Genomic DNA, 15240 nt, shown 5'->3' on the forward strand with positions numbered 1-15240 from the left:
ATACATTTTTGTATTTATTACTATTTTATTAAGTTGTGACACATATTTTACTAAAATCATATAACCAAATATAGCAATATAGCATACAAATAATATGATACATTAATTACAATATGAGAAAAAATAATGTGAATATATTGCTATAAATACATATTGCTATAATATTTACATGGAAATTCAATTTTATTCTAGGTTTTTTTTGTTAAGATGTCATAAAGTTCACTTCTATGTTCACCAATAATTTGATAAAATCTGTCGAAAAACTGTTCTGCACTTTGTTCTAAAAACGTCTGTCTCCTAATTACTGCATTTAATTTATCCTTGGCCTCTTCTATTTCAAGGTCTATTGTTTTTATATCTGGCATCATATCCTGCATTCCCTTAATTTCATTTTTCAGGACTTCTATCTGTTTTGTCAATTCAATTTTCTCGTTTCTCATATCTGTCCTCATTTTATCAATGCAAGATTCCTCTTCTTCTAATTTATCTTCATTTACAGTCGATTTAATTTCTTCTTGCAGTTTCTCCAGTTTTGTAGTCTCAGAACAGATATGAGAGTCCATTTCGTTGGATTGCTTTGTCAATAATTCTTTGAAGGTATCCATTAAAACAACTTTTTCTTTCATAATATCCATTATCTGTGGATTCAATAATCCTTTTTCCGGAAGTTTTAATTCATCAAAATTTACATCAATGTCGTTGTCGGTATGCATAAAAATCTCTTTATTATAAACCAATATTGCTTTATTGAGATCATTATTGAAAGATGCAAATTTGATATCTAAAGTGTACAGTTCCTTTTGATAATCTGTCAAATGTTCATCAAATCCATGTATATAGTTTTGTATCTCTGTGCATTCTTTGACAATTTTTTCTTTTTCAGATTTAGACATTGGTTGATCCTTTACAGTCGACATTAATTCTTTGTACTGTATATTTCCCTTTCGAAGCTGCTCATTCAAGACGTCGCGTTCTGCATTTAATTGATTCGTCTCGGCAGAAAGCTTCTTTATATAATCTTCTTTGGCTTTAATATTGTTCAATTGTTTATCTTCTTTGTCATGCCAAAATGATAATCTTTCATTCAAATGTCTAACAACTCTATCGACTTCCTGTGATTCCTTTTCTATTATTTGTAATTTTAAAGTATTTTCTTCCAATTCATTATGTGCTTGATTTATATCCTCTTTGGAAATGCCTTTTTGAGTCATGACATCCTGTTGATATTTTTCCAACAATTTCGTTTCTTCGTTGGATTCTCCATCATTCCAAGCTTTATAGCATTCCAACATTGTTATAAATTCCATTTTGGGACTTTCAGCTTGTTCCGTTTCTACGAACGGTAAAGTTTCTAATTGATACTTGTTAAACGCGAGCTCTTTCAATTGACATGCTTCTACCAACCAGCCAATCCATCCAAGAACATTGGGCCATGAATGTGGCACATTGGCAGTCTTTAACCATGATTTGCTTATCAGACCAGGATAATGCAAGTACTTTGCATATTTAGGAATCTCCACTATGTAAGTTTTTGTTGTGAGATCTTCTTTGATGTCGAGAAACTTCAACAAAAAATTAGAAACCTCTACAAACATATTCAATGTAATTGGCTTCAGACTACCATTACTGTTGAGCATACTTGAGCGCTGATTCACGTGAAAAAAATTGTCTATCTTGTTCAATAATTCCATCTGATAACTCTTATCAGCCAAGGGTCTTGTGTCCCTTCTAGGACCCGCATTGTTGGCACGATCGCCGGATGGTGACCGGCCTACTGCTAACGCTGCAAGATGTCCATCTGGACGTGCTGAACTTGGCATATTAAGTTTTGTAGAAGCTCTCAAAGGTGTAACTGGAGTCGTTGATAGATGTACAGGAGTTTTACCTATACCTATATACATACAAATATATGTATATGAGCTATAATTTAAATATTTAAGTAAAAATTGAAATGTTTCAGATTACAAATATTCAATAAAGCTCTTGTTACATTATTAAAAACATATTTTTATATCTTAAATTCAAAATTCAAATTCTGATCAACTAAACTAAAATTTGCATGGAATCAACAATATAAATCAGAATAAAAATTATAATAAAAGGCTAATGCCAGAGTCAAACAGTAGATGTAAGAGTAAGCGAGTCTACATTTGATTAAAAACAAAATATAATTACATTAATCAGACATTTTCATTTACTTTTTTAAGATTCAGTAGTATGCAATATATAATAATTAAAAATATTACATCAATATAAATAATTGGTCACGAGTCCATAAAAATAAAGATCTAAATACACTCAAATAACTTATTTTTTTTATTTTTGGAGATCAATTGAACATTTAATTCTTTGTCTAAAAACGTATCTAAAAACATTTTTTTTATATCTGTATTTTCCAATATTATTTTCAATTACTTATTTCTAAAACCATTATTGTTTATATGTCTTTATTTTCACAAACTTATGATCAACTATAATATTTACGTTGATATAAATTGGGAAAACCAAAATAAATGTCTTACAAGTATAAGTATATTTTTTTTAAACTCATACTATTGATTACTATTGGTACTTGATTTTTTACTTGAAAAATTGTCTTTTATATATTTTTATTTTATAGTTTATAAACATACTTTAATATAACAATTTTATACAAATACATTGCCATAGTAAATTTATTGTATATCTATATTTGTATACATCTATATTATGTTGTATCTCATAAAATTATTATATTAACCCTTATGATACACACTACATTTAAGTGCCTCATCCATACATGCCCATGGGTATTTCAAGTCCGACCGTTTTTTCATTTATTTAAATTGATTAAAAAAAATCTGTAAAAATTCGTGAAAATACTTTCAACTTTCTGGAACAAATATCCATAATTTATTTTGGAAAAAAATAAAATGTAATATAATTTAATCATTAAACATTAACCACAAGTTGAATAAAAGATAGAAATCGATCGGACACGAATGACCTACGTGTGTATCGTAAGGGTTAAGATATCAAAACGCAATTTTTTTATGTATAAATTCAATATCTATGCCTTAAATACGTAAAATAGGCGAGTTTGAAAAAAAAATGAGAAAAACTTGTGTATAGTGAATATTTACTCCAATTGTGTTATTATCGTTCGTTGAAAGACAATATAAATCTGAATACTTTTGAGCGTAATCTTTAAAATCTCCATACCTGTAGATTTTAAGTACGATTTTCTGCCAATTAAACTGGCTCGATCGCAAGAAGAGCTTCTGAAACGAGGCCTGGGAATGTGACTTTCATCCGTCGAGACTCTCTTCGGCTTTAACGTTTGAGTTCTTCGCTGATCGTTTCGAGCACGATCCATCTTGAAGAAATATTAATCAATGAAATGTCCAAAGTGATATTCGAGTTCCTTTTCTTTACAGATTTCTGCCTAATTGTAACAATGTCACAAATATTTGAATTTTGCAGTTAATTCCAGCATTGCCAACCTTAAGAAATAACAGTTCTCTAAAAGATAATGTTTCATTTGAAGTAGAGATTGTGTTAAACGTACTGATTGGCTGATGAAATTAGACATTTTCAGAACTCTAGATATTCTCTATCCATCGGCCAATTGGTACATTTGATCAATTGTTCGATTAACCAATCAGTATAAAGCTTTATCCTCTTTTGCTAAGAACACATTTTATATAATTTTTCAATATGTAAATGTTAAAGTCACTAGAGTGACTACATTTAGAAACGTTTGGTTATTCATCGTTTTTTTTAAATTAAATAATTAAAATTATAATTTCGAAGTAAAGTTAGCCGAACATTTTTGTTTTTCGTCCAATCGAGTTAAACAAGATCTTATTCGATGCAGAATCGTTAGGTCGTCACGAATAAATTCTTTACAACGTTTGGTGATCCATAGTTTATCCGAAAAATAAAAAAAATCATGTGCGGTAAAATGACGACGGGCGACGTATAGTGACATGAACGTGCGCTGCGGTCACGCGCGCATGCGTTTAGTAACTTATATAAAATTTTAAATAAATCTTTTTTAATTTTAAATAAATCCTTTTTAATAATGTAGCTATGCAAATTGCAAACCCATGTGGAATTGTATATGCATTGCAAAGCATTTATTTTGTAAGATTATGAATAAAAAATTATAAATATAGTGTAAGAGTTCGGACATAGGTTGAATTAAAATTTTACATCGAAACTTCCACACAGTACTGTGAGCCTTGGTAGTTTCTACGCTCTCAAGTTTTGTTATATTTTTTTATGAGAACAGGGCGAAGCCCCGTTCCATTATGCACTCCCACCTAAGTATGTACTTTGTAATGCATATACGCTTCCACATGGGTTTGCAACTTGCAACATAAAACGGATTTATTAAAATTAAAAAGGATTTATTAAAAATTTTGTGTAAGTTATTAAAACGCATGCGCGCGTGACCGCAGCGCACGTCCATGTCACTATACGTCGCCCGTCGTCATTTTACCGCACATGATTTTTTTCATTTTTCGGATAAACTATGGATCACCAAACGTTGTAAAGAATTTATTCGTGACGACCTAACGATTCTGCATCGAATAAGCTCTTATTTAACTCAATTGAACGAAAAATAAAAATATTCGGCTAACTTTACTTCGACATTTTAATTATTTAATTAAAGAAAAATGATGAATGACCAAACCTTTTAATTGGATGACCAATCATTACCAAACAATGACCAAACGATTAGTTAATTTTAATTTAAAAAAAATCAAAGTGGTTCGGCTAACTGTACGGAGCTTAAGATAATCTTATATATAAAAACAGACTATAAATACCGGCCAAAAATGAACTTGAATATAAGAACGGACTATGGGTATTATTTATGGCCAGAGTATTATTTAGGACTCTACTGCAGACGAAATATAAATATGACGCCATATTAGGTACCGCACCAATCAGAAAGACGGACGCAGTTGGCGTTTCTCTATTATTTAGGACTCTACTGTTGTTAGCATAGAGATATTATATATAGAGTATTAGAGACCCTCTAACTCTGCGTTCGAATTTCACTGCCAGTAACAGCCAGTACTAAGAAATATATAGTGTATGTAACGTAAACTATAGATTTTTAGTACTGGCAGTTTACTGGCAGTGAAATTCGAACGCAGAGTAATAAGAATCTCGCCATAAGGCAATCTGGGCAAAATTCTGCGAGAGAGAAAGATATATATTCACTATTCTTCTCTCTCTTACCTAACCTAACCTTAACCTCTTTTAACGCGCTGACCGCTGATGTTATAATGTTTGTGATAGTAGTTTATGTTTTCTCATTAGATACACAAATATTATATATCTTAGGTTTTCATAATGCTTGTGATAACAATTTGTTTTCTCATGAAAATAAAGCAATTTATTATTTCATGTTTTATGTGTTTATTTTTATTTTATTTCGTTAATTTTTATGCAATTAATAAGAATTAAATTTAATTAAGGATTTTATTTAATTACTAAAAATTAAATATAAACAGTTTTTTATTATATATATTATTTTGATGTTTAATATAAAAAGATTATAATATTTAGTTCTAAAACGTTTATCTTTTATTTATGTTACTGAAATATAATGTTTATGCTAATAGTAAGATTAATATGATTCAAATATGAGCGGGAATTGCCCAGATATAGAGGACCAATCAAAAGTGGATATCTTATGGCAAGACTCTTATTAGAGGGTCTCTATAGAGTACGGGAGTGCTACGCTAGCCCGTGAGTGAATGCGATAGCGAAATAGAAGGAGAACGCTGCTATATGGGCCCCTGCTGTCCTTGTCTGTCGCGCATGTGCAAACTGATACAATAGACATAGACAATAGCCATAGACAAGGACAGCAGGGGCCCATATAGCAGCGTTCTCTTTCTATTTCGCTATCTCGTTCTCGGCCTCCTCCCGTACTCTATATATAATATCTCTATGGTTGTTAGCGTGGGCATTCTGGCCTGGCATCACTGGTTCATGAGTTGATCCAAAGAGGAAAGAAACTAAGGAGGGAGCATATCGGTAGTGGGGGTACGATTCACTGGGAACGGAAGTAATCGGGCAGCCATCTTAGAAACCGACTTTTGTGACATGCGCAATGCGCATGTTTTCTATAGCTATAACGTATTTTTATGCTGTATATAGTTGCTTATACATACCTATTTTAAAGAAAATAAAAATTGAAGAACAAAATGGTATATTGTCAAGCGTGTGGCGTATCCAACAAAGCACGAAATTATGGGATAACATATCATCGATTTGTTAATAACTTAATATAATAATAATGAGAATTTAATAATTTACAGGTTATCCTTTGTATCTAAGAGGGTAAAAAGAAACTTTTTTCTTGTTTTTTTTATCCTTTGTTATGTATAATATAATATTAAAATTATAGCTCTAATCTGATTTACTAAATATTTTTTACGAAGAACAGATTTCCAAAAAACGAAAGTCAAAATAATGCCTGGATCAGTTTTATAAACAAGGATAAAGGATTGAATAAATGTAATGTTTCGGTATATACAAAGTTTATACCATATTTATTTAATAAATGTAATCCAAATTTAATATTATTTTAGTTACTTAATTTACTTTTTTCAATTATATTTCATTTTCTAAATAAAATAAAAAATATTCTAAAATAAAAAATATTCTGTCCAAAAATAAAATTTTATTCTAAATAAAATAAAAAGTATTTTATTCAAAACTTTATTCCATTTCCTATTTTTATCGCCTACTCTCAGAATCCATAATTGAAATTAATATATAAGTTATTTCCATCATATTGTAATGAAAACTCATTCAATTTTGGCGCTCATAAGCGGCCATCTTGGGCACCGACTTTTATATATAGCATATCCGTCCCCATGTTAAAACCAAATGCTCCCTCCTTAGTTTCTTTCCTCTTGGGTTGATCAGTTTGTGTGCACCATATATGTAATAAGCATATATTGTCAACGGGTCCTGAAAACAGGGGCATAGTATAACTAGTATGGGCACTCTTTGTCGGCACTTTGATCTTTTTGTCTTTGATCACGTGGTATTTCGCCATGTTTTTGGATTAATATTCAGTGGCATATCAATCGTTTAAGGAATCTGCGTTACATTTATGCCATGAAAGGAATGTATAAAAATTTTATAAATTTTTAAAAAATTAAGAAAAAGTTACAAAATTATGTAAAAAATAAAAGAAATAAAAATAATTTATAGTTTCATATTCACAAATATATTATAGTGTTACCTCTGTGATGCACTCTCACAGATTTCACACTATGCAACAATTGTCTAATTAGTTCCTTCCAAAAACATGGCGGATGCACAGAACGGATTGACGCAAACTCCGAAAAAGCTCGGAGTAGTTATACTATGACAGGGGCGAACATTACGGTCCAGACGATATCGTTCTCTTTGTCTAGCAGGACTCGGTTCGTGATACGCATGTGCAATTAAGAGAAAATATATGTAATAATATAAACACAGACTTCTATACTATAACTAGATCGCTAACTTCTTTATATATTAGACCTAAAAAGTGACCCCGAAAAATATGTACAACATTAGTAGGATAGAGAAAAGGAGGGGATAGATATATAATATGGCTACTATAAAAAACTCGTGTGTGAGTAACATTGTTTTAAATTCAACCAATCAGCGTGACTGTCATCCTACTAATGATGACGCATACACATAAGTTTTGTACATACTTTTCGGTGTTATTTTTTTGCCGGAGTTAGCAGTCTAGTTATATATAGAAGTCTGTGAATATAAATCGCTTGCGCTTGCGTACAACAGCCAAAGTACCGCTGTCTGTCTCGTTCACAGACTTCTATATAATACTAGACTGCTAACTCCCTAGATTTTGCTTATATAAAGTGTCCTCGACACTTTTATGTACTAAGAGCGCGTTCGGGGAGATACTATTAGCGCTAAGGTGACCCTTTCTGCGCATGCGCTGACATGTGCCGACGCCATTATGATCAGTACATGTACTTCTAACTTGCTTTCGGTCTTTAATTCTTGTTAGAACACATGTCGTGTTAGTAAAAAAAGTAAGAAATATAAATATTAAATTACGGGATACAAAGTGCAGTTATTTTTATATCTTTTATATAAGCTTGTTTATCATACTTAGTATGTATATATATGCGTGCAACACGTGCCTTCACAGCGCATGCGCAGAAAGGAATGTCATACATACTTGTTTGTACATACATAAAATTAGAGCTGCCTTATATATAAGAAGTTAGCAGTTTAGGATTATATAGAAGTCTGTGGTTTCGTTTCAGTGTTTCTTTTTGCTCTCACTTCCACTTACGGGCGATAACAATATATGCTTATTACATATATGGCACGCTGAAATTTTCGTGCAGGAGCGATGATACCCGAGCAAAAGTAGAGTCCTAAATAATAGAGAAACGCCAACTGCGTTCGTCTTTTTGATTAGTGCAGTACCTAATATGGCGACTGCAGCGGCATATTTATATTTCGTCCATAGAGATATAAGAATAAAGCGCGCGAGTCGTATGGTAGCGCGTAAGTGGCCGCGATAGATGAATAAAAAGAGAACGATGCATAGATACCCTGTCTGTCTTTATCTAACCATGTTAACGTTTTATCCTTGTTTAACGCATGTTAAACAAGGATAAAACGGCCACCTGTGCAGCGTTCCTTTTCTATTCCGCTATCGCATTTTCCGATCTCTTATGCCCTCTATTCTTATATCTCTATGATTTCGTCTGCTAAATAATACTCCTGATATTAACTCTAATTTAAAGTCTTTTTACTCTTTGGCACGCAGTGGGTACCTAAAATGGCGATGATGGCAACATGGGGATAAAGTTGGCGGTTCTCTATTATTTAGGACTCTAAGAGTGCGTTTGAGGAACTCGCTATCACACTACCAATGCAAACGCTACCAAAAATGTTCGCGGAGCCAATAGCGTGATAACGGTAGCAAGCTCTATGAACAGCAATAGCGTAGGCATATTACCAATTTCAAACCTAACTAAATACTATTTCACATTTTAGGTATAATTTATTAATTTAATAATTTTTCTTTTTAGAAGAAAAAAAGTTATATTTTGATATAAATATTTATAAAATATTTAAATAATTATTATAAATATCTTGTAAATATTTTATAAATATTGTCAACATTGTCATATTTATCTAAATATTGATGTATATATATCGCTGAATTTTTCTTTATTACGCATTATGCCGGTCAGTTATAATAATTGGTTATGCTGAACACTACTGGTGTGTTCGGAAAACTCGCTATCGCACTACCAACGCAAACGCTATCGACACACTACCTCGAAAGGAATAGCGTTGGTTGCGCAAAATGATGACGTAAAACACTATTATCAGTGACGTCACGGTAGTATTTGGTAGTGCTACTAGCTAACTCCCGAACAGTAATAGCATTAAATAGCGCTAGGCAGTGTCTCCCCGAACGCACCCTAAGGCCGGTATTTATAGTCTGTTCTTATATATAAGATCATCTTAAGATATGTTTTTAGTCGACTTAAGACTACGTTCAGCCAATCAGATGGCCGAATAGAATATTAAGACCTTACTTAAGACGAGCTTAAATATAAGAACGGATTATGAATACCGGTCTAAGCAAAAGTAGATTTTGAAAATTTTGGAAACTTGGGATCTCATCCTCCTCCCAGCAGGACCTAATCTTCTCTTCTTTTTTTAAGATTGAACAATTCTGATATAATAAAATAATATGTCGTTCGCGAATGTGTCAATATTTTGCTTCAAGGACGAAAAAATTTCGGTACTTACATAATTATTGAAATATCTACTTAGACACATACATACAATAATATTTATAAAATATACATGAAATATTTATAATAATTATTTAAATATTTTATATTTATCAAAATATTTCACAAATATTTTTGTAATCTTAGATTGAACAAATCATATATATTTATCATAAATATTCCAGCAAATATTTAAGAAATATTTACAAAATATTACTCATCTATAAATCTTTATTTTTTACTTACCATAAATATAATATAAAATATTGAATCTATATTTTAATAATATGTCGAATGAGTTTTTATGAATTTTTTCTGTGATGTATATCAGGGCTATAGCTAGATACAGTAATTTAAGAAAGATTCTAATATTTAATAATTTTTTAATTACTATAAAACTAAATATTTAATAAGATGAGTCTTGCTAGCATTTCGCAAATTAAAATTTTTTTCGTTATTTTATATTTTAGTAATAATATATTTTAATATAACTTTTTCTTTTATTAATTTTATATATATATAAAAGTATATATACAGTGTGTCCCTCCTGGAAGTGGCCACCCCCCTTTATCTTTTAAATTAAAAGAGATAGACCATAACAAATATATATGAAATTAAATGGCTTGAACTAAACTTTATTGTGAGTATAGTAATTGATTACAAAATTTATCTGTATTGAAGAACGGAGAGGTATGCATAATATTTTTATAACAATGTAGTTATTTTGATACAATAAAAGTTGTAGCACTGTTTAAAACAAATACAATGATGTATAATTTAATGTAAATATTTTACATATATTATACGAGATTTTTCGGCTTGAAATATCGCGGGCGACGTCTACTATTTTATTTTCGGCCCTGCGATATGGCCAACTTCTGACTCGTGCATTAGAAGTTGACGTATGTCAAGTTGTCATTTTTTTTACGTCAACTTCTAATGCACGAATCAGAAGTTGGCCATATCGCAGGGCCGAAAATGAAATGGTAGACGTCGCTCGCGATATTTCAAGCCGAAAAATCTCGTATAATATGTAAAATATTTACATTAAATTATACATCATTGTATTTGTTTCAAACAGTGCTACAACTTTTATTGTATCAAAATAACTACATTGTTATAAAAAAATTATGCATACCTCTCAGTTCTTCAATACAGATAAATTTTGTAATCGATCACTATACTGACAATAAAGTCCAGTTCAAGCCATTTAATTTCGTATATATTTGTTATGGTTTATTTCTTTTAATTAAAAAGATAAAAGGGGGTGGCCACTTCCAGATGGGACACGCTGTATGTATATAGATATAGATAATTGTTCTGCGATAATTTATAAATTTTTTATTTCATTCGAAGGCAGCCACTATGAGTAAAATAGGAGCACACGGATACTCCTAAGATATTGTTTTTAATTCTTAGAGAAAGATTAAACTTCCTCTAGCGTTTCTTTAGCTACGACCCTGATGTATATTGTATATAATATGTATAAGATATTTATTCATATAATGCATAATTTCGCGAATTATTAAAAACTAAATGAGGATGTGCGTCTGTTTAAATAGAAAATTTTCTATTAAACTTATTATTCTGGCTCTTCTATGAATTTGTGTTTTTGCATACAGAGCTTTACTAAGCTTTTACTTATTTATATAATATTTCAAGAAAATAAATAGTAAAAATATCATAAATATATATATATTCTGGATAATATTAAAAATTAAAAAAGAATGAACATCATATGGCGTCTATCAAATTTTTAATCAAAAAAAGTTCAAAATTTTGTTTAATCGCGTTATGCGATAAAATAAATTATTGACTGAACTTTGACAATCCCTGTATAAATCTTATACAGTCAAAGTGCGAGCTTAAATTAAAAATGATTAAACATTTTTTCCTCACAATTTTAAAAGCAGTTTTTCTCATAATCTTCCAATTTCTAATAATATATGTCTTTTCATTGTATTATAACAATAAGCGTCAAATTGAAATTAAATAAAGTTCACTTGAAATTAATGTGTTTTAAACTCGCGTTCCTATTGTACAAAAATTTTCTCCACAGAAAACTAGTATAAGCGACACAGATGAAAAATGGATAATATTATATATTACATGAATAAGTATTACTTTTATAAAAAAATAAAATGTTAAAATTATTCATTGATACGGTAAAACAATCAGTGTTAAAAATATACAGAATGCTCGCCATAATTCAATTGCAATGACAGGTTTACAATTCGGACCCGGTTTTTTTTTTTCGTAAACAACCCTTTTTTTTGTTGTTTTCAAGTTAGCAACTATTACTATAATATCTTTGCTAAAAAAAAAATTAAAAATTTATTAAAACACCGAATCGCGAGTTTTTGAATACTCTCTTTGTGTGTGTGTGTGTATGCGTGTGTGTGAATGTATGTATAATATAGACTTTTTACATTTATAATTTACATTAGCAAGCACAATACATCGTACAAAAAAACAGAGTGGAAATAATTTAGACATGTTTTTAATAAATGTGTATCTATTTACGCGTAAAGAATCTTTTCTTGGACTCTCTTACCTACGTCTTCAAAGTCACATTACATTATTTTACAATAATTTTATATATGTATATATGTAAATATATATATATATATATATATATATATATATATATATACATATATATACATATATATATTTATATATGTATATGTCACTCTCTCTCTCTGTCTATGTATGAAATTTTACGTAGCAAAGGTAAACGGAGCGTAACGCAAAGCAAGTACAAGTCGTGTATAAATTGTGGGAAACGATAATAAACCATGTCGAGAAATCGAAAAGGAATCAGGGAAAAAATGAACAATGACAATTCGTGCGAATCCTTTTCATGAAAATATGAGCAAGCGGTCAATCTTTTTTTTTTTTTTGTTATCTATCGTATTTTTTATTTTATTTGTGGCTATTATTATTATTTGTTTATCATTGTCGTTTATTATTTTTTTATTTAATTATTTTTTATTGTTACCATTATCGTTATTCGTAATATTATTAATTACTATTATGCAATGGTAAGAAATTTTAAAAACGACCCCACGGTGTTATTTAGTGTGTGTGTGTGTGTGTGTGTGTGTGTGTGTGTGTGTGTGTGTGTGTGTGTGCGTGCGCGCGCGCGTGTGTGTTGGTGGCTGGATGGATGAGTGTGTGTGTATATATATGTTTTCTCTACGTTTGCCAGTGTAGGAGCACAGCTCCAAAGTGGATGCTCATATATCTGCGCGCTGTATCACTATCACGTAATGACGTAATTATATTTATAAGCAACGGTTTTTTTTTTTTTTTTTTTTTTTTTTTGGTACAATCAAATCTATTTTTCTTTTCTTCGTCATTTATTGTATATTCTTCTTTCATTCGCCTTTCTTATTATTTTTTCTTCTTTTCCTCTATTTAAAAAAAACAACATATATATATATATATATATATATATATATATATATATATGCATACATATGTATATATATATACATATATATTTGTCTCTCTCGTACGTTCTATTCTTATATTTCGCCTCTCTTTTCATCGTTCGCGTGAATTGAACCTTATCGTTTATTAATTAAGGGTCGGCAAAAGTAACGAGTAAATTGCAACATCACTGTCACCATTGAGAAATAAATTATCATTCAATGTATTGATGTCCATATACGCATAAACATCATTGCATTGCAAAAAAGACAAAGATGGCGTTATTGTCTCTCATTGTCTCTCTTTATCACGTGGTGCTACCAACACGATGTTAATCATATCGTATAGATAGCAATATTCGTCATCGTCGTATTCTGTCTCAGAAAAATATTTCCTTATAAATTTTTTTAAATATAATCCTTGTATTTAAAAAAAATATATTCCTTCATTAGAATTTGCAGTACAGAGGCGAATTTTATATTTTGGTTTTTAAAAATTTATAATAAATAAAATACGGACTCGAGAGAGGTGTAATACCTGAAACTTTATTCTCAAATTATACAAAAAATTTTCGTATGCGAAAATGACACTGCAAAAGTGATCCCTGATTGATGCATATTTTTAGATCTAAAAGTATAAATCAGAAATCGCATAGCATTATTTTCGTATACGAAAATTTTTCATATGATTTCGAGAATAAAATTCTTGATTCGTGATAGCTCGCGGTCAACAGCATATTTTTGAAAATTTTATTTCGACATTTAAAAAAAAAGTGTTAATAAAAATAATATTGCTTACAAATATAATAATTTTATTACGATTTTCTCTGTAATTTTGGCTGGAATACGACAATAACAATTCTGTAGTTCACAACCGGCCGGTAGAGTTCTTCACGTTCTCTCCTGCCGACCCTTAAGCCTTAATTCATGTACTCTGTCCCTCGTTACGGTTTCGCGCTCTTGAAAAAAAAGGTTTGTTCTATCAATTCGTGGACACGCAGCCACAGCAGTCTCTATGTTAGTAGCACATGGGCCTATATACGTTTTACACGTGTATTTTCATTTATCGCAGTTTGGTGTACGCGTGTGTATCTGTGACTTGTTTTGTATCTCATATTAACTATATATATTTATCTTTTTTTCTTTAATAATATATACCATATTGTATGTATATACCATATATATATATATATATATATATATATATATATATATAAAAGTATATATATATATATTTATATATATATTTGTTTTCATTTTTACCTAATTTATTACGTACCTGTTATAATTATCATTATCGCTAATACGAATATATGATACATATATTCAAATACCCCCGCTGGCTCTGTCAGCAGTAATAAACAGCGCAAGGGTCAGTCAGGAGGCGACACACTGACCGTCTGAGAAAATGCGCAGTGTCGCGTCCTCCGTAAAATGAACATAAGAATCACAACGACGTGTAACAACTTCGTCCATTCGAAATTTACACGATTGTCCCGTCCTATCTCGGGAAGGCAACAAAATCTTAGTCAAGGAAGGACTAATAGACATTGTTGCGTGCTGACATTGAGTACACACATCATGCGATCGAAACCCGGTTTCCGTTTTAAAACGAGAAAAGAAACGCAAGTATAAATATATACCCGATATACACATATATGTATAAAATTATTTGGAATTCACTAATCGCCACGTTGTTATTGTTGATGTTGTCATTATTGTTGTCAAAAAAAAACATAAAATTGTGTGCATTGTCTTTTCTTTTACATTTTTTTTCTTGCCTCCATTATTCCGCCATATCGGTCACAACTAATAAAATGAATTACATTACGTCAAGGATGCCATCGTGAGACACTTTGTTTCACTAACAACAACAATAATTTTTTGCGTGTAATATATGGACAATCGACGTAAACTAAGAGCTAACAATCGGGCAGCGTGGTACTGTAATTTGACCTGTAAAAAGATAAAAGATTCAATAATATTTTATTAATAATAAGTATTAAGAGAAT

General features: G+C 30.5%; 2 protein-coding genes across 2 annotated transcripts in view; both read right to left on the bottom strand.

Moving 5' to 3' along the window:
• Nucleotides 1–173: 173 nt before the first annotated feature.
• Nucleotides 174–3445, bottom strand: Ndc80 (kinetochore protein Ndc80). The gene is made up of 2 exons (XM_072887422.1): nucleotides 3202–3445; nucleotides 174–1891 (listed from the first exon to the last, which is right to left on the bottom strand). Exons 1-2 carry the CDS (start codon nucleotides 3353–3355, stop codon nucleotides 189–191), a joined length of 1857 nt encoding a protein of 618 aa, XP_072743523.1. The 5' UTR covers nucleotides 3356–3445; the 3' UTR covers nucleotides 174–188.
• Nucleotides 3446–11914: 8469 nt separating this feature from the next.
• The window catches only part of Wdb (serine/threonine-protein phosphatase regulatory subunit widerborst), a 28897-nt gene continuing 25571 nt past the window's right edge, over nucleotides 11915–15240 (bottom strand). Inside the window, exon 9 of the mRNA XM_072887682.1 lies at nucleotides 11915–15184. The gene's annotated coding sequence lies outside the window, so the exon portion shown is untranslated. The remainder of the gene's footprint in view (nucleotides 15185–15240) is intronic.

The sequence above is a fragment of the Anoplolepis gracilipes genome, chromosome 3 (genome assembly GCF_047496725.1).
Source record: "Anoplolepis gracilipes chromosome 3, ASM4749672v1, whole genome shotgun sequence".
NCBI classification, from domain to species: Eukaryota; Metazoa; Arthropoda; class Insecta; order Hymenoptera; family Formicidae; genus Anoplolepis; species Anoplolepis gracilipes.